Consider the following 18,981-nt stretch of genomic DNA (forward strand, 5'->3'; position numbering starts at 1 on the left):
CCCCAAAGATACAGATGCAGTGATAAGATGGGCAACATGCACCACAGTGTTCATAGCAGCAATGTCCACAACAGCCAAACTGTGGAAAGAGCTGAGATGCCCTTCAACAGATGAATAGATAAAGAAGATGTGGTCCATCTATACAACAGAGTATTACTCAGCCATCAAAAAGGATGAATACCCAAACCTTTGCATCAACACGGATGGGACTGGAGGAGATTATAATGAGTGAAGTAAGTCAAGCAGAGAAAATCTATTATCATATGGTTACACTTACTTGTGAAACATAAGGAATAGCATGGACGACATTAGGAGGAAGAAGGGAAAAATGAAGCAGGGAAAACCAGAGGGGGAGACAAACCATGAGAGACTACGGTCTCCAAGAAACAGACTGAGGGTTTGGGAGGGGAGGAGGGTGGGGGGCTAGGATAGCCTGGTGATAGGTATGAAGGAGGGCACGTATTGCATCAAGCACTGGGTGTTATACACAAACAATGAATCATGGAACACTTCATCAAAAACTAATGATTATACTGTACGGTGACTAACATAACATTAAAAAAAAAAAAAACAGTAACAAAGGCTGGCTGGGTCAGCATGAAAACATCCTGCAGTTCAAACACTGAGTGATTCAGTAGCTACACTCAAGAATTTTCTATTTTTCCTAAAATAGGTATCAATATCCTGAGTAGTTTCCCATATGACATTTGCCTAATGTTCTCTCATTTATCCTCCATAAAAGAGGCATTTTGCACTCCAACATATGGAGTTCAGAGATGTTCATGCTCATTATTCCCATCCAGAAAAAGTGCAAGAGAAACTCTTCACTCAAAATGGACATGAACCTCCTCTTCTCATTTCTGAGAGCAAAGGGAGGCTGTCCCTTACTAACCTCAAGCCTACTTCTCCATATAGCAATGTCAATCCTGACAACTCAGCCCATGATCCATGTGATATCCCACAGCCCTGGCAAATTCTGCTCCAGATGAAACTGTCATAATTTTGGAAATGGACTTTACCAAGGTCCAATACAAAGCAGCCCGAGCAGCCAAATCAGATCTAGAAAAAAACAAGGTGAAGATCAAAAACAATATAGGTCAGAGACACTTGGAGCGAAAAGATAATTTCTCTGCATCTGGATCCAGTCACTGACATAATGTTTTATAATGCTTAAATATTTATACACTATAAGGAGAAGAGGAAGTTATGAAGTAATTGTGGAACGTTAAAGTATGCAATTACTTCTGTGGCTCTGCCAATTTTTCCTCACATTCTAAGATGTTCTGGGCTTACTTGACACTGTATAATAAATAAGATTAATGCTATCATGTCTTCCTTATAGTTTTGATGAATATAAAATATCCATATTAGTAATAGTAAAAGTAGCTAATACTTACTGAGTACTTGCTGTGTATCTCCTGGCACAACTCGGATCACTGTATTGGGTTAACTCATTTAGTCCTTACATCAGCCTCATGAGAAAGGAATACGACTATCGTCCATGGGAAAGGAATATGACTATCGTCCCAATTTTACTCATTAGGAAACAAACGAGCAAGTGAAACAGCAACAATTCACACCAAGGCACTATGCATTTCTGCTTTTCCAAATAACAGAAAACACCCCTTTTCTACCTTAAATGTTTTCTCCCTTGATATAATATTGGTACCCTGATTTCTTATTTTTCCCAGAAAAAGCCCAACTTTTCATTGTTGAGGTATCTAAATGATTTTAAATTATGTGGCTACCATCACCACATCTGTAAAGTCTTATCTATCTCATCCCACATGGAATTCCTCTCTTCTCAATACTCTGAAATACATAATTTTATCACTATACATCTACTATAACTTTTCTTTACAGGTATTATATTTTCTTCAATATTGTGAATCTAAGAAGAGAATCTAAGATCCTCTCTCTCACTCTCTCTCTGCCCCTCCCCATCATGCACATGTATGCACTCTCTCTCTCTCTGAGAAGGAAGTAAATCTTTTTTTTTTTAAAGATTTTATTTATTTATTACACAGACAGAGATCACAAGTAGGCAGAGAGGCAGGCAGACGGAGGGGGAGAGAAGCAGGCTCCCTACTGAGCAGAAAGCCTGATGCGGGGCTCAAATCACAGGACCCTGAGATCATGATCTGAGCCGAAGGCAGAGGCTTAACCCACTGAGCCACCCAGGTGCCCCAGTAAGTAAGTAAATCTTTAAAAAATAGTAACAATAGGGGTGCTTGAGTGGCTCAGTCGGTTGGGCTCTGCCTTTGGCTCAGGTTGTGGTTGTGGTCTCCAGGTCCTGGGATTGGTATCAGGCTCCCTGCTCAGAGGGCTCCAGCAGGGAGCCTGCTTCTCCCTCTCCTTCTTTCCCTCCCCACTCAGCTTGTGCTTGATTTCTCTCTCTCTCAAATAAATAAAATCTTTTTTAAAAATTAAAATAATAATAATAATAATAATGATGATGATGTCTCATCGTCTCTGTAACCAGCAAGACAGGAAACAACGTGTGTTGGAGAGGATGTGGAGAAAGGGGAACCCTCTTGCACTGTTGGTGGGAATGCAAGTTGGTGCAGCCAATTTGGAGAACAGTGTGGAGATTCCTTAAGAAATTTAAAACAGAGCTTCCCTATGACCCTGCAATTGCACTACTGGGTCTTTACCCCAAAGATACAGATGTAGTGAAAAGAAGGGCCACCTGCACCCCAATGTTTATAGCAGCAATGGCCATGGTCGCCAAACTGTGGAAAGAACCAAAACTGTGCCCTTCAACAGAAGAATGGATAAGGAAGATGTGGTCCATATACACTACGGAGTATTATGCCTCAATCAGAAAGGATGAATACCCAACTTTTGTAGCAACCTGGATGGTACTGGAAGAATTATGCTGAGTGAAATAAGTCAAGCAGAGAGAGTCAATTATCATATGGTTTCACTTATAACATGGAGGACATAGGGAGATGGAGAGGAGAAGGGAGTTGATGGAAAATGGAAGGGGAAACTATGAACTCTGAAAAACAATCTGAGGGTTTTAAAGGGGTGGGGGATGGGAGGTTGGGGGAGCCAGGTGGTGGGTATTATGGAAGGCTCGTATTGCATGGAGCACTGGTGTGGTGCATAAACAATGAATTCTGTTATGCTGAAAAGAAATTTTTAAAAAATTAATTTAAAAAGTGAAAAAAATTTTTAAATGATAATAATAATGTCTCATCGTCTCTGTAACTACTAGTAGTAGTCGAAAAATAATGAGTACTAACAAAATGGCTACTAAATTAAAATCATAAAAACCAAAGAAAATCATGAATGTGAAATTTCTAATGTGATCTCTGCTAGCCACCACACAACAGTGTTATTTTAATTAGGTTTATCATAATTCCCTATATTAATTAAGCATCTTGATTTCACTTACTCCATCAGTTTCTCTGCTAAACTACTTTTCCCTTACCGTTTGCCTCGTGGATAATGCCGCACATATTCTCCAACATCATGAGCAGCAACAGCTAAGACTTGTGGATCATCTGACACCTCCAGAAGTTTTGTCAAAATTCTGAAATAAATTTAATCCAAAGAGAGACTTATTTCTAGTTGTTCTAGAGGGCACAACAGAGCACAGTGTATTTTCAGGTATCTCCTGAAAATAGACATTTACAAAAGGATTTTCTACAGCTTTTACTATTACACATAATATATTACGTATGAGTTAGCAGTTTTCAAATCTTTACACATTATTATATCAGGTTACTTTCAAATTCATAATGCATACCACACACAATCCCCAAAATATCAAAAAATCCCCAATATAACTTTCCTGTTCTCTCAAAAAAGACAACTAGAATGTGAGTTAGTATTATTTTAATATACAGTTACCAGTGAATCCTTGCCAATTATATTTTGAAGATTAATCATTTGTAAGCCTTTTGTTAGTATTAAGAAGTTGCTTTAAGTTGTGATCATGATGGAACATGAGCCCTCAGCATAGACATTCCTTGTGCCCCCTCTCCCGCCTTCTTTCTCACTCCAAGTCTCAGGAAGAACTTGAACCTGAACTTCATAAGTAAAACAATGCAAAACAGCAAGTGAATGTTTCTGAGAAGATGGGCACCCAAATTCATAATCCTGGTTCCCTTGCTGTCCTTTCTCCAAAGCAACTGCACAGGCAGAGTGAAACCACTGCAGGAGCCTGACGGTGTTTCTAAGAACAGGAGCCAACCAGACACAGAGAAGGCTCCCTTCTGCTGGGAGCTGGAGCCTTGACCACAGATTTCTGCTTCCTCGAGGACCTCCAGGAAAAGGACTCATCTCACCCAGGAGATGTTTCTGGGTGCATGTTTCCTCAGGAATGAAGGGAAAGAGGGAAATGCACTACCCAGAATCCAATCCAGTGGGAGAGAGTCTTCAGCATGAGAGTGAGGGAGATCACTCAAGGAACGGATCATTCCTGTGTTATTGAAACTACTCAAGGGCACAGAAATGGAAAGAAAGCTCAACTCATTCCACAAACAGAACATACTGGGATAATCAATCAGAAGCAGTAATTATTTTAACTGCCAGGCAGAAGACCAACATATTAAAAAAAACTGTTTTCTAATATGCCAGCAACAGTCACTCCCTTAGACACAGATATATGAAAACCTTACAGAACTAGCTAACTGAATCAGTACAATACTGAGAGAGTATCTTTTCAGTTCTCAGCTCAAATATCACCTCTTGCTTAAGAGTCTCTGATCCCAAGATAACACCCTCCCCCTCACCATTTTCTATCCCCATTTCTTGATTTATTTTTCTTCACAGGACTCATCAGCACTAGCCATGGTATTACTTAGTTTCCTGACTACCTGTTTAGTCTCGTTCTCTACAAAATACAATGTAAGCCTAATGACAATAAGAAATTAATTTTATTTGCCATTGTGTTTGCAACACCTAGAAAAGTACTGACCATACAAAAAATGCTCAATACATACTTGCTGGAAAAAATGAATACACAATTTAAGTATAAAATGGTGATGCCGCCAACTGGGGAAACAATGTGACAGCTTCTAATGGAATTTAAAATGCACAGACCCTTTGATCCAGCAATTCTACTTCTAGGAATCTAACCTACAGAAATACCTTCACATTTCTACAAGGATAACTATGTACACTAGCTTAAAAATGACTAAGAGGGGCGCCTGGGTGGCTCAGTGGGTTAAAGCCTCTGCCCTCGGCTCAGGTCATGATCCCAGGGTCCTGGGATCGAGCCCCGCATCGGCCTCTCTCCTTACTTGTGATCTCTGTCTATCAAATAAATAAATAAATAATAAATAAAAATAAAATAAAATAAAAAATGACTAAGAGAAAAGGTTAGGGGGTAGAGTCCACATACAAGAGTTAGGTTTTTCCCTCCATTTCTTCTTCCGTGCTGGTGGCACCCGCTTTGTCCTCTATAAACCAAGTATGTCATGTACAAAGCAGTTTCACATTAACCATTTTATCAAAATCTCTACAACTTAGGATTATTGATTCTTCCTATTTTACAGAGAGGTAACACCAGAGGCTCAGTGGAATAAAGTGGCCCAATTAAAAAGAAAATAGATTTCAATTTTAAAAAATAATAAAACTAAGTCATTTTAACAGAGCCCAAGCCATAATTAGTGAAAAACATAAGTCAAAGACTAACATACTTAGATGGAACATGTATAATTAACTCTACATAAAGATGCAGATACAGATATGTCTATGAATGAGAGAACACTGGAGAGTATATCACCTGACTCTGGTTACCACTGGGGAAGACTATGAGAGAGAACAGCAGTGAAGAAATCTTTTTATTTTATTTCTGTATGCCTACAAGAATACTTAAATGAGGTGGCCCAGACTGTTCTATATAACTTAGAATTCAAAAATTCAGCACACATATTTTTTTTAAAGTTACTTAATTTTACTAACATGCTCAAGAAGTTACCATCCCTTAGAATTTCTAATTTTTTTAATTTAAATTCAATTATCCAACAGATAGTACATCATTAGTTTCAGATGTAGTGTTCAATAATTCATCAGTTGTACATAACACCCAGTGCTCATCAAATCACATGCCCTCCTTAATGCCCATCATGCAAGTACTCCATCCTCCCCAACCCTCCTTCCCTCTAGCAACCCTCAGTTTGTTTCCTATAGTTAAGAGTCTCTCATGGTTTTTCTCCCTCTCTGATGACTTCCCATTCAGTTTTCCCTCCCTCCCTATGATCCTCTGGGCTGTTTCTTATATTCCACATATGAGCGAAACCATATGATAATTGGTTTTCTCTCACTGACTTGTTTTGCATAATACCCTCCAGTTCCCTCCACACTGATGTAAATGCTAAGTATTCATCCTTTCTGACGGTTGAGTAATATTCCATTGTATATATATACCACATCTTCTTTATCCATTCATCCATGGATGGGTATCACTTGGCATCAGGGAAATCAAATCAAAACCATAATGATATACCACCTCACTCAGTCAGAATGGCTAAAATTGTCAAGTCAGGAAACAACAATTGAGGACATGGAGAAAGGGGAACCCTCTTACACTGTTGGTAGGAATGCAAGCTGGTACAGCCACTCTGGAAAACACTATGGCAGTTCTTCAAGAAGTTAAAAATGGAGCTACCCTATGATCTAGCAATTGCACTATACTTCTTCGATTATAAAATACAAACCTTATTTCTTAAGATCTGTATTAGGAAACATCTTGAATCACAATGATATTTGCTCATATCATTTGCATTAAAACAAAACTTAAACACTTAAAATACTTAAGTAATAAGAATCTACTTTAATAGTTCAAAAACCTGTAAAAGTCTATGAAGCTTGTGTACTTCAGTTTCTGCAGCTCATTTATTTGGTAACGTCTCCCAAGAGTACAACTCAACACTTCTTTGCCTACCTTTTTCTATCATCATGTCAGCATGTCACATATCTAACTCTATAAACAACAGGAAACACTAAAAAAAACCTGTCAATCAGGGAATTATTTCTTAGGAAGTACTTACACATGCCTTTTATCTTCCAGACTAACTGAGATATCTGCATTTCCAAATAATAGAAGAGATTAAATGAAGATTTATTATATGCATACACGTTTCAAATTCGATGTAAACATATACCTCACAACAAGAACCCGTAAATGAGAAAATGAGACCCAGAGAAGTTCCACAGTCTGCCTACAGACACAAGAAATGTTGAAACAGATTTGAATCACTGTTGACTCTAGTCCACACTAAACACAACTGCACCATGATGGCAGTTCCCTCAACTCAAGCACATGTAAACCCACAAAGAAAAAGCAAGACATACAGTCAATCTCCCATACATTTACTTTACTGGGTCACAAATCAGGACTCAACCGATACCATACATTTACTTTAATTTCAAACTTGCTCTTTTTAAAAGGCCAACTTGCAAAGGATTCTAAAATTACATTTAATTCAACTGAAACATTTTAATAATTTCAAAAGGTCGAAGTACTTTGATGTTATTTTTATTATTTTGAATTTTTATTAAGGTATCATTTTAGGAAATAAGAACATATCAACATAAGATTCCCTAAAAGCATAACAGAATATTTGTTCTGAGTACCTTAAACCAGAAACTAGCAAATTATAGCTGAAATCCAAAGTCAGCAGCTTCCTGTTTTTGTACATAAAGTTTCATCAGAACACAATCACACGCATTAGTTTACATACTGTCCACAACTGCCTTAGCACTTCAGTACTGATGCTCAGCAGTTGTGACAGAGAACAAATGGCTCACAGAGACTCCACTGCTTACTTTCTGGGCCTTTACAGAAAAAGTATGCCAATGCCTGCCTTATACAACCTGAACCATTCTTCATCTAGCAGAGACCTTTGATACTCAAAATATGGCCTGCAAACTCACAGCATTGGTATCAGCTTAAGAAATGCTGAATTACAGAACAAATCCTGGATCTCCAGAGCTAGAATATGCATTTTAACAAGATCTCTATTAACATTTGAAAAATATAGTCTTAGACTCAAAAAATGGTGAAGTAACTAAAATCAAATCTAGAAAATATGGAAATGATTTAAATGGTTATCCTTTAGGACCATTTAGGCCACTGAATACGTTCATCAACAATGAAAATATTTTTGTATTATTATCTGTAAACTGAGCATGCTTTCCATTTCTATATTCAAGTCATCAATGAAATTTTTCAAAAGAATAGGTCCAAAAAAAGAGATTCTGTGGTAAGCAAAGAAAGAGCTCCCTCCAACTCTTCTCTGAATACTTTTTTTTTTTTTACATTCTTAAAATTTTTTTATTATGTTATGTTAGTCTCCACATGGTACATCATTAGTTTTTTTTTTATTTAATTTAATTTTTTTTCAGTGTTCCATAATTCATTGTTTACGCACTACACCCAGTGCTCCATGCAATACGTGTCCTCCTTAATACCCACCACCTGGCTCACCCAACCCCATAACCCCTCCTCGCCAAAACCCTGAGTTTGTTTCTCAGAGTCCACAGTCTCTCATGGTCTGTCTTCCCCTCTGATTTCCCCCAACTCACTCCTCCTCTCCATCTCCCCATGTCCTCCATGTTATTCCTTATGCTACACAAGTTAAGTGAAACCATATGATAATTGACTCTCTCCACAAGTAAGTGAAACTATATGATAATTGACTTATTTCACTCAGAATAATCTCTTCCAGTCCCGTCCATGTTGATATAAAAGTTGGGTATTCATCCTTTCTAATGGGTGCATAATATTCCATTATATATGGACCATATCTTCTTTTTTTAATTTCTTTTCAGTGTAACAGAATTCATTGTTTATGCACCACACCCAGTATGCAGTATGTGCCCTCTATAATATCCACCACCAGGCTCCCCCAACCTCCCACCCCTCGCCCCTTCAAAACCCTCAGATTGTTTTTCAGAGTCCATAGTCTCTCATAGTTCATCTCTCCCTCCAATTTCCGTCAACTCCCTTCTCCTCTCCATCTCCCCATGTCCTCCGTGTTATTTGTTTTCATATAAGTGAAACCATATGATAATTGACTCTCTCTGCTTGACTTATTTCACTCAGCATAATCTCTTCTAGTCCCGTCCATGTTGCTACAAAAGTTGGGTATTCGTCCTTTCTGATGGAGGCATAATACTCCATAGTGTATATGGACCACATCTTCCTTATCCATTCGTCCGTTGAAGAGCATCTTGGTTCTTTCCACAGTTTGGCGACCATGGCCATTGCTGATATGAACATTGAGGTACAGATGGCCCTTCTTTTCACTACATCTGTATCTTTGGGGTAAAGACCCAGTAGTGCAATTGCAGGGTCATAGGGAAGCTCTATTCTAAATTTCTTAAGGAATCTCCACACTGTTCCCAAATTGGCTGCACCAACTTGCATTCCCACCAACAGTGCAAGAGGGTTCCCCTTTCTCCACATCCTCTCCAACACACGTTGTTTCCTGTCTTGTTAATTTTGGCCAATCTAACTGGTGTAAGGTGGTATCTCAATGTGGTTCCAATTTGAATCTCCCTGATGGCTAGTGATGATGAACATTTTTTCATATGTCTGATAGCCATTTGTATTTTTTCATTGGAGAAGTGTCTGTTCACGTTTTCTGCCCATTTTTTGACATGACTATCTGTCTTGTGTGTGTTTAGTTTGAGGAGTTCTTTATAGATCCTGGATATCAACCTTTTGTCTGTACTGTCATTTGAAAATATCTTCTCCCATTCCGTAGGCTGCCTCTTTGTTTTGTTGACTATTTCCTTGGCTGTGCAGAAGCTTTTGATCTTGATGAAGTCCCAAAAGTTCATTTTCGCTTTTGTTTCCTTTGCCTTTGGAAACATGTCTTGAAAGAAGTTGCTGTGGCTGATATCGAAGAGGTTACTGCCTATGTTCTCCTCTAGGATTCTGATGGATTCCTGTCTCACGTTGAGGTCTTTTATCCATTTCAAGTTTATCTTCGTGTATGGTGTAAAAGAATGGTCGAGTTTCATTCTTCTACATAGCTGTCCAATTTTCCTAGCACCATTCATTGAAGAGCCTCTCTTTTTTCCACTCTATATTTTTTCCTGCTTTGTTGAAGATTATTTGACCATAGAGTCGAGGGTCCATATCTGGGCTCTCTATTCTGTTCCACCAGTCTATGTGTCTGCTTTTATGCCAGTACCATGGTGATCACAGTACCTGGTGATCACAGCTTTGTAGTAAAGCTTGGTATCAGGCAATATGATGCTGCCAGTTTTGTTTTTCTTTTTCAACATTTCCTTAGCGATTCCGGGTCTCTTCTGATTCCATACAAATTTTAGGATTATTTGCTCTAGCTCTTTGAAAAATACCGGCAGAATTTTGATCGGAATGGCATTAAAAGCATAGATTGCTCTAGGCAGTAGAAACATTTTAACAATGTTGATTCTTCCAATCAAAGAGCATGGAATGGTCTTCCATCTTTTTGTGTCTTCTTCAATTTCTTTCATGAGTGTTCTGTAGTTCCTTTCCTCTATAGTACAGATCCTTTACCTCTTTGGTTAGGTTTATTCCCAGGTATCTTATAGTTCTTGGTGCTATAGTAAACAGAATCAATTTTCTAATTTCCCTTTCTGTATTTTCATTGTTAGTGTATAAGAAAGCCACTGATTTCTGTACATTGACTTTGTATCCTGCCACGTTACTGAACTGCTGATGAGTTCTAGTAGTTTGGGGGTGGAGTCTTTTGGGTTTTCCATATAAAGAATCATGTCATCTGCAAAGAGAGAGAGTTTGACTTCTTCATTGCCAATTTGGATACCTTTTATTTCTCTTCATTGTCTGATTGCTGTTGCTAGGACTTCTAATACTATGTTGAACAAGAGTGAGAGTGGGCATCTTTGTCATGTTCCTGATCTCAATGGGAAGGCTGTGAGATTTTTCCCATTGAGGATGATATTAGCTGTGGGTCATTCATAGGTAGATTTTATGAAGTTCAGGAATGTTCCCTCTATCCCTATACTTTGAAGCATTTTAATTAGAAACAGATGCTTGATTTTGTCAAATGCTTTTTCTACATCAATTGAGAGGACCATGTGGTTCTTCTCTCTTCTCTTATTGATTTGTTCTATCACATTGATTGATTTGCAAATGTTGAACCATCCTTGCAACTCAGGGATGAATCCCATCTGGTCATGGTGGATAATCTTTTTAATGTGCTGTTGGGTCCTATTTGCTAGGATGTATCTTGATATCTTTGTTAATGGACTCAACTTTCCTAAGATAAATAGGGATTAAAAACTGGTTTACCTATAGGGGTAGCATTGATTGGGGAAAGGGAATTACCTTGAAGATTAACTCTATATGAATATTTAAAAAAAAAAAAGAATAAACTAAAATAAAAATTTAAAAAAAAATAAAAAGTAAAAAAGCAAAAGAAAAACACAGGTGTCTGTATCAAAAAGTTCAGGTTAGGGGCGCCTGGGTGGCTCAGTGGGTTAAGCCTCTGCCTTGAGCTCAGGTCATGATCTCAGGGTCCTGGGATCGAGCCCCTCATCAAGCTCTCTGCTCGGCGGGGAGCCTGCTTCCCCCTCTCTCTCTGCCTGCCTCTCTGCCTACTTGTGATCTCTCCCTCTCTGTCAAATAAAAAAAGAAAGTTCAGGTTAAAAGGTTATTATGGAATTTGATGTACTGGACATCTCACTATGATGGTAAATAGGTTAAAAAGTTATATATATACATATATAAAATATATAAATTGTGGGAGTGAATTAAAAATAAAAGTTGTATCTATGAAGTAGTGGTGGTTGTCCTCATGTCTTTTTTTTTTGTTGGTTTTCTGGGGGAGAGGCCAGGGTTTTCAGGCAATGTCCCTAGAGTTAAGGCCTCCTGCCCCCATCAAGGGGGTGGGCTCTGAGGAAACCGGTTTTTCAGGCTTTTGTTTTCTGGAGATTTTGTTTGTTTCTTTGTTCAATTGTTTTCTCTCCCCTTGGCAGCTTTTGAGGGGTTTTGGAGGTTTAGAGGAAAGAAACTGCATCCAGACCTCCCTCTCAGAGAGAAGCCTCAGTCTGTTCCCCTCTGGGTGTTCCAGAGCACATAAATTCCCCCTCTGCCGCTGGCAGAGCACATTCCCAGGCATGTTCCCAGTCACGGTCTACGGGGTCATAGAAACTCCTGCTTGTACCTAAAACCACCATAGCTTCAGCTGTCTGGGCAGCTCCAGATCACCAGAGAGATTCTAAGAAGCGACAGTGCACTAAGATTTTCCCGCTGGCCCGGGCTGGGAGTGCTTAGACTCCCTGGTCCGAGAGAGCACTGGCTGGCCCCTGCAGGCACCTCTCAGGGAGGGGTGTGGGGCACAACTCAGACTCTGGTAGCGCAGCATGCGCGGAGAATGCAAAAGGCTGTGGTTCTGCCAGCTGGCACCTGCACACACCTCTCTGGGGAAGGGGTTGTGGGGCACAACTCAGACTCTGGTAGCACGGCGTGCGTGGAAAGTGCAAAAGGCTGTGGTTCAGCCGGCTGGTGAGGCTCCCTGCCCATCACGCAAGCCACCACCCAGATGCTCTCAGGAACCAAGACCTGGTTTCTTTGCCGCACTCTCTATGGCTCAGCGCCAGGGGTGGCTGTCCTAGGTCTGGGGACGTAAACCCCGGTCCCTAACCGTCCCAATTCCCACAATTTTCCCCCCACGATCCTTTGCTCTTTGAGTGCTTCCAACCAGATTCCAAGTTAATGCTGGTCCCCATGTACAGGGCACTCTCGTATTGGGGTATTACTTTCCAATGGGTCGCTTCTGGTGGCTCCCTCCCCTTTTGTTTTTCTTCGGATATCAGTACAATGTTCCCACTCCACTTTACCTGCCCCTGTAGAGATCCAGAAGTATATAATTTTAATCTCAGGCTGATTTCATGAGTGATCAGAGTTCTTTGGTAGGTAATCAGCTCACTTTAGGGTACAGGTTGAAACGGTACCTCCTCCTACTTCCCCGCCATCTTGTCTCCCCCCCCCCAATACAGCTGTTAAGTCAATGATAGATTCATTAATCAAGAGCCAAATCTCAATTACCACATTAACCACAGCTGAGATTCTGTCAGACACTCCAATGGGATCAAGGCAGCAACACAGCTTTGGAGTTCGAAGAAATGTGAATTCTGACTCTGACATTTGATCAAAATGTAATCTCGGAAAGGAGGCTTGTTCAAATCCAAAACAGAATTTATATTATTATTCTGACTGATCACTCCACAAATTTGTTCTTGTTCACTTTCACAATGTTTTTCCTCTGTTTTAAAAGCTTGTTTGCTCCCTCAGATTCTGCTTTTATTTTTAACATCTTAATTTTATTTTTTTCAGTGTTCCAAGAATCATTGTTTATACACCACACCCAGTGCTCCATGCAATACATGCCCTCCTTAATACCCACCACCAGGCTCACCCATTCCCCACCCTCAACCCCTCCAAAACCCTCCGTTCGTTTCTCAGAGTCCACAGTCTCTCATGCTACCCCTCAGATTTACCCCACTTCACTTTTCCTTTCCTTCTCCTAATGCCCTCCATGCTATGCTCCATAAGTAAGTGAAACCATATGATAATTACCATCTGCATGGTTTCTTATATTTCAGAATATTTCCTTATTCAAAATACATACTTATTTCAAAATTTTAACATGGAAGATTACAAAGTACTTTCTGTATACTATCAAACTAAAATTGATGGAGGAAAAATGAACTTACACTGTATACTTGCTAAGTTTGAAATTACCTGATAAAGAGGTCAAAGCCTCAGGTAAGTACAGTTCTCCACAGATAAAAAGAAGGCTAGTATTCACTGGGTTGGTTTTTTTTTTTTTTTTAAATAACAGAATGAAGATTTCTTCTGTATCTATTTTATCAGCTAGTTTGAAGAGCGGCACTAGCATGCACCTCCTTGCCAATCATCTCCAGACAGACAACTTTTAAGAACAGAAGCTGAGGGGATGCTGGGTAGCTCAGTCAGTTAAGTGTCTGACTCCTGATTTCAGCTCAGGTCATGACCTCAGGGTCATGTTAAGCCCCATATCAGGAGTCTGCTTGTCCCTCCTCTGCCCCCTCACCCCCTCCCAACTCACACAAATATACACGCTCATGCTCTCTTTCTTTAAAATAAATAAATTTTTAAAATCTTTAAAAGAAAAAAAGAATGGAAACTAAAAACAAACAATGACTTCAAATTTCTCTAAAACTAAAGTTCGACATGTCATTGTTTCTGGTTATTTAGTAAAACTACAGAGGCTCGTAAGAAGGTAAAGAGTAATATGAAGGAACCACAAAATTTAAAACCTAATGACAGAAAACAGAACATGCAAAAGGCTCTTTAAGTGTATCATAATAAAAATACATGTAATGCTTTAGTAATAATTTATAAACCAGCTCCCCTCCATTATATTCAAGTTCTCCAAAAACTAGATTTAAAAGGCATTATTCAAGCTCATTTTGCTACTTTTAAAAACTCAAAGGAGCACAACCATGCTGAAAAGATAATCCAGTTCTCCCACCATCTATTCTCCATCAGTCGCCAACATCTATCAATCACTCACTCTGGTTTGCCAAATGTTGAAATAAGCATAATGTATCCTTTTTGGTAATACAGGGAAAATAAGTATAAACAACAAGGATAGGTCCATGTAAGGTCTACATAAAACTCCCCACTGGACACTCGTATATATTTCATCTTCTCCTTCTAGATATCTCATTAAAATGACAATAAAAGAATTTTTTTCTTTTTTTTCTTCAAGTTTTTATTTCAATTCCAGAGGAGAGTATGCCTATCTTGAAAGGCCCTAGGGGGGCCTTTTTGGCTCAGTGATTATGTGTCTTACTCTTGGTTTTGGCTCAGGGTCTTGAGGATCTCCACCTCAGGGTCTTGAGATGGAGCCCTGCATCAGGCTCCAAGCTCAGAGTGGAGTAGGCTTAAGATTCTTTTTCCCCTCTCTCCCTCCTCTCTGAGCATCCCCACCCTGCTCACAGGAACATGTCTCTCTCTCTCTCTCTCTTTCAAATAAATAAATAAAATCTTTAAAAAAGGGTGGTTTTTTTTAAAGATTTTATTTATTTATTTGAGAGAGAAAGTGCCCATGAGAGAAAGAATGAACAGGGGAGAGGAACAATCAGGCTCCCCGCTGAGCAGCGTTCACGACCTGAGCTGAAGGCAGATGCTTAGCTGACTGAGCCACCCAGGTGCCACTAAAAAATTTTTTTAGATGCTTGAACAGTCGTTTCTGGAAAAACATATATCCAAATGACCAATAAGAATATGACAATGTATCCAACCACATAAGGAAACAAGAAAATACAAATTAAAATCATGAAATGGCTAAACATTTTTAAAGACTAACAAAAACATGTTGGCAAGGATGTGGTACAACAGGTATTAACAGTGTAAACTGGAATTTAATGACTTACTTTAAGAGCTCATAATTCTTCTCATTTAACCTCACAGCATTTTCTCTCCAAAATTTCTCAGATTTGTGCACAGGACTCCACTCCAATCTTCCAGATTTAAGTTCTGAACTGTATTCATCAAATGAGCTAAAAAATTTTTTAAAGAATTCAAAGTTTAGGAGAATCTAAGAGTTACTCGAAACTTAAGCAAAATAAAACATTTTTACCATGTCAACTATACTAAAAAAATCTTCACTGATGATTTAACTGCAAAGACTGACAAACCTTTGTACCTTAACAAACTACCACTAAACAGTTTCAACAGCTTGAATAATCTTTAATAAATCATGTGAAATTTATTCAAGGTCCTAATGTCCAATACTCCTGTCAATTCGAATGCTCATCATGAGATATTAAAAGGAACACCTGCTTTCAAATCTTCATCCTAATAAATAAATGCATACCAGCAAAGTATCTGATAATCTAGCAGTTTCTACCATGCCACTTAAAATACTGCATCTGCCAGCCCACTAGATACATTAATGTAAATTTATATAAAAGTATGTTACCTAAATATAAAATAAAATAGCATTTTCTAATACCACAAATGTCATAAACCATACACCACACTATACAAATAAAAATACACATCTGAATATAATATTGAAAAATGTGATTACATACACTGCAGAGGTAATTCACTAAATTAACACATTACAGATTAATTAAAAACAAAAAACCCTGTGCATATAGCAAACTGCAATGCAATTTAATTCAAAAATCATTCACTATGTATCAAGTAACTTAACTATTCAAAATTTTATAATATAAAAAATGTTTAATGTTGTTAGCCAGTGGACAGTGACAGGACAACCTTGAATATCCCTTCAAGTGAAAACTTAAAAAAGAATTAGCCATTTCAATACTGATTGGTAATTCGTAATAACCAGGATTTTACTGGTCAAGTTGAACAGAGTGTCTTGTTGAATAAAGTAATAATAAAGCCAGTCTGTGTAAGAAGTAAGTTAGTATCACTTAATATTAATATCCTAAACCTATAACAGGAAAACAGAGACAAAGCTCTTTTACCTGTCCCATCACCCTACTGGCATTAATGTAAATACCAGTATATTTCAAATTACCAAATTCAACATGAAAAATCAGTAAGTATTAATAACTGGCTAACACGGATTAAATAACTTAGAAAGCTAAGTATCACTAATATTTTTTTAAAAGAGATCTTAAATCATTATTACAGGAGAACTGATAATAAATTTTTAAATGAACTTACAAACATAATTTATAAAAATTTCAAGTTTACTGCTGGCTGGGCTACTTTATTACAATCAATTTATTCATATTTAAAAGTATAGAGAGACAAAAAATCATTCGCTTCTCTCCACAAAACTCCATTACAAATCACTGATGTGAGTGATACGCCCCTCTCCATAAAAGCATTTGGGCCTTGGGATTACAAACTGCATTGAATTATCTGGTAAATTTATATTTCTGGAACACATACTAGACTGAAGGCTAGACATTTGCTAGACACCTGAAAACTCACAACAAATCGTACAAGGTTAGAATTTTTAATTGCTATTTCACCAAAAGGAAAACTGACACTTTAAAAAGTCAAGAAGCTTGTGAAGGCTACACAGGAAGAAAGTAGCCAAACCATTCAAACTTGGCTCAGCCTGGCTCCCAAACCCAAACCACCTACAAAGAAAGATCTACTTCTAGATAGTAATTCTCTTCTAAAGATGTATCAATAGTTTAAAAACAAAGAATACATAGGTTTAGGGGAAAGACCACCAATACATTATGAAATAAAAAGAACAAAGTCTAGAAGAATATACAGAAGCCCATTTGTATATGTGTTTATCATGCTGGAGGGGCAGAGCTAGGATTTTTTGGAAGTAAACACAGGAAATGAGGCTGGGGACAACTATGTGGAGGAGACATGAAGTCCCTTCTGAACTACACAAGGATTCTTTTTTTTTTCTTATTGCATTGTACGTCATTTGCATAATTTTTTTTTAAGATTTTATTTATTTATTTGTCAGAGAGAGTGAGCACAGGCAGACAAAGTGGCAGGCAGAGGCAGAGGGAGAAGCAGGCTCCCCGCTGAGCAAGGAGCCCGATGTGGGACTCGACCCCAGGACACTGGGATCATGACCTGAGCCGAAGGCAGCTGCTTAACCAACTGAGCCACCCAGGCGTCCCCATTTGCATAATTTTTAATATAAAAAACAAATAGAGGCGCCTGGGTGGCTCAGTTGTTTAGGCGTCCAACTCTTGATTTCCACTCAAGTCATGATCTCAGGGTCTTGAGATCAAGAATCATACTGGGCTCATGTTGGGAAAGGAGCCATTCCTTCTCTCCCTTTCCATTTCCCCCTCCTACCCAACCACGCCCACACCTGCCCCCCCTCCCCCCGCCGCCACAAACACACTGCGTGCCCTCTCGCTCTCTAAAAAATAAAAAATAAATGATACCAATAGGACTTACAAAAGCAGGAAAAAAAAATACTCATTTCACTTATGGCCAAACCTCCTCCACAAATTAACAACCAGTACTGCTTAAAAAGATTCTAAACCGGGGAGATTCTTTATGGGTTCTAGGGTGACATGAACATCCTGTGGGAGTACAACCAGTCAGATTTCAGATAAGAGAATGGTGGGAATTTCCCCAAAAGAGAAGAGATAATGCATAGTTATCATTAACTGCTACCATAGTGATGAGCCAGTCTGTCATGAGTTTTTGTCCCTCGTATCCCCCAATCCTTAACAGAAGACACAAGAGTTTTAGTGAACTCTTTCGAGTTTATGGTTAGTAACAAATTTAGACTTTCTTAAAATACTAGGAAAGTCCAACAAGGCCGTATATATCCAGCCTGTAAGAATTTTAAAAAATTACATACCTAAGATCTTGGACACTCTCACCAAGTTTTTCCAAAAGAAATTTTATATCTTCACTGATATCTTCGTCATCATACTTCTGCTGTTCCAAGTTCTCCAACTGTTTCAGAACTTTGCACTGAATCATAGCCAGAGCATATTCTTGGCGAGTTTCTCTTTCAGTCGATTTTTCCAAAAAGTTCTGAGTTAGACAAAGACATGAAAAACTGTGTAATTTCTTACATGTGATAGTCTTAGGTCTCTGAACTTTCTCTTGTACCTTCTCTCCTCCTCTATTCTTAAGTTAACTATCACCTTTATGCAATGACTGTATCACAGATCCTTATTTCTTTGCTGTACACTTGTCCCATAACAAAATCGAACTTCTGATTCCTTGCTTACTTCCCGGCTTAACTAAAAGTTTTAAAATACTGACCCAGACAAGTCTCAAAACACTGAATATGTTTACAATTAAATCCATCAAAGCCTTGCTCACAGCCCGTTCCTGAGCTTCTGAAAGTTCCCAGTGAACTCTCCATTTGTTCATTAGCCACCTAGAGTACTCAGGATACTAAGAGTTTCTTCAGGTATCTCTATTAGAGGTTCTCAGTCAGTCTCCTTTTTTCCCTTCCAATCAACATCAAAGGGAAAACGGGCAGTAATTTAAAACAAAAACAAAAACAAAAAACTCTCTTGCTTGAACAATTA

General features: G+C 38.5%; 1 protein-coding gene across 3 annotated transcripts in view; it reads right to left on the bottom strand.

The window, feature by feature from the left end:
- The window catches only part of ATP6V1H (ATPase H+ transporting V1 subunit H), a 149,160-nt gene that overhangs the window by 58,186 nt on the left and 71,993 nt on the right, over nucleotides 1–18,981 (bottom strand). For all 3 annotated transcript variants that reach the window (XM_032316053.1, XM_032316051.1, XM_032316052.1), the window contains 3 exons: nucleotides 18,297–18,475; nucleotides 15,397–15,522; nucleotides 3,437–3,538 (listed from right to left, as the gene is read on the bottom strand). In XM_032316053.1, the coding sequence (XP_032171944.1) occupies nucleotides 3,437–3,538; nucleotides 15,397–15,522; nucleotides 18,297–18,475 (407 nt within the window). The remainder of the gene's footprint in view (nucleotides 1–3,436; nucleotides 3,539–15,396; nucleotides 15,523–18,296; nucleotides 18,476–18,981) is intronic.

The sequence above is a fragment of the Mustela erminea genome, chromosome 16, assembly GCF_009829155.1.
Source record: "Mustela erminea isolate mMusErm1 chromosome 16, mMusErm1.Pri, whole genome shotgun sequence".
Lineage (NCBI taxonomy): Eukaryota > Metazoa > Chordata > Mammalia > Carnivora > Mustelidae > Mustela > Mustela erminea.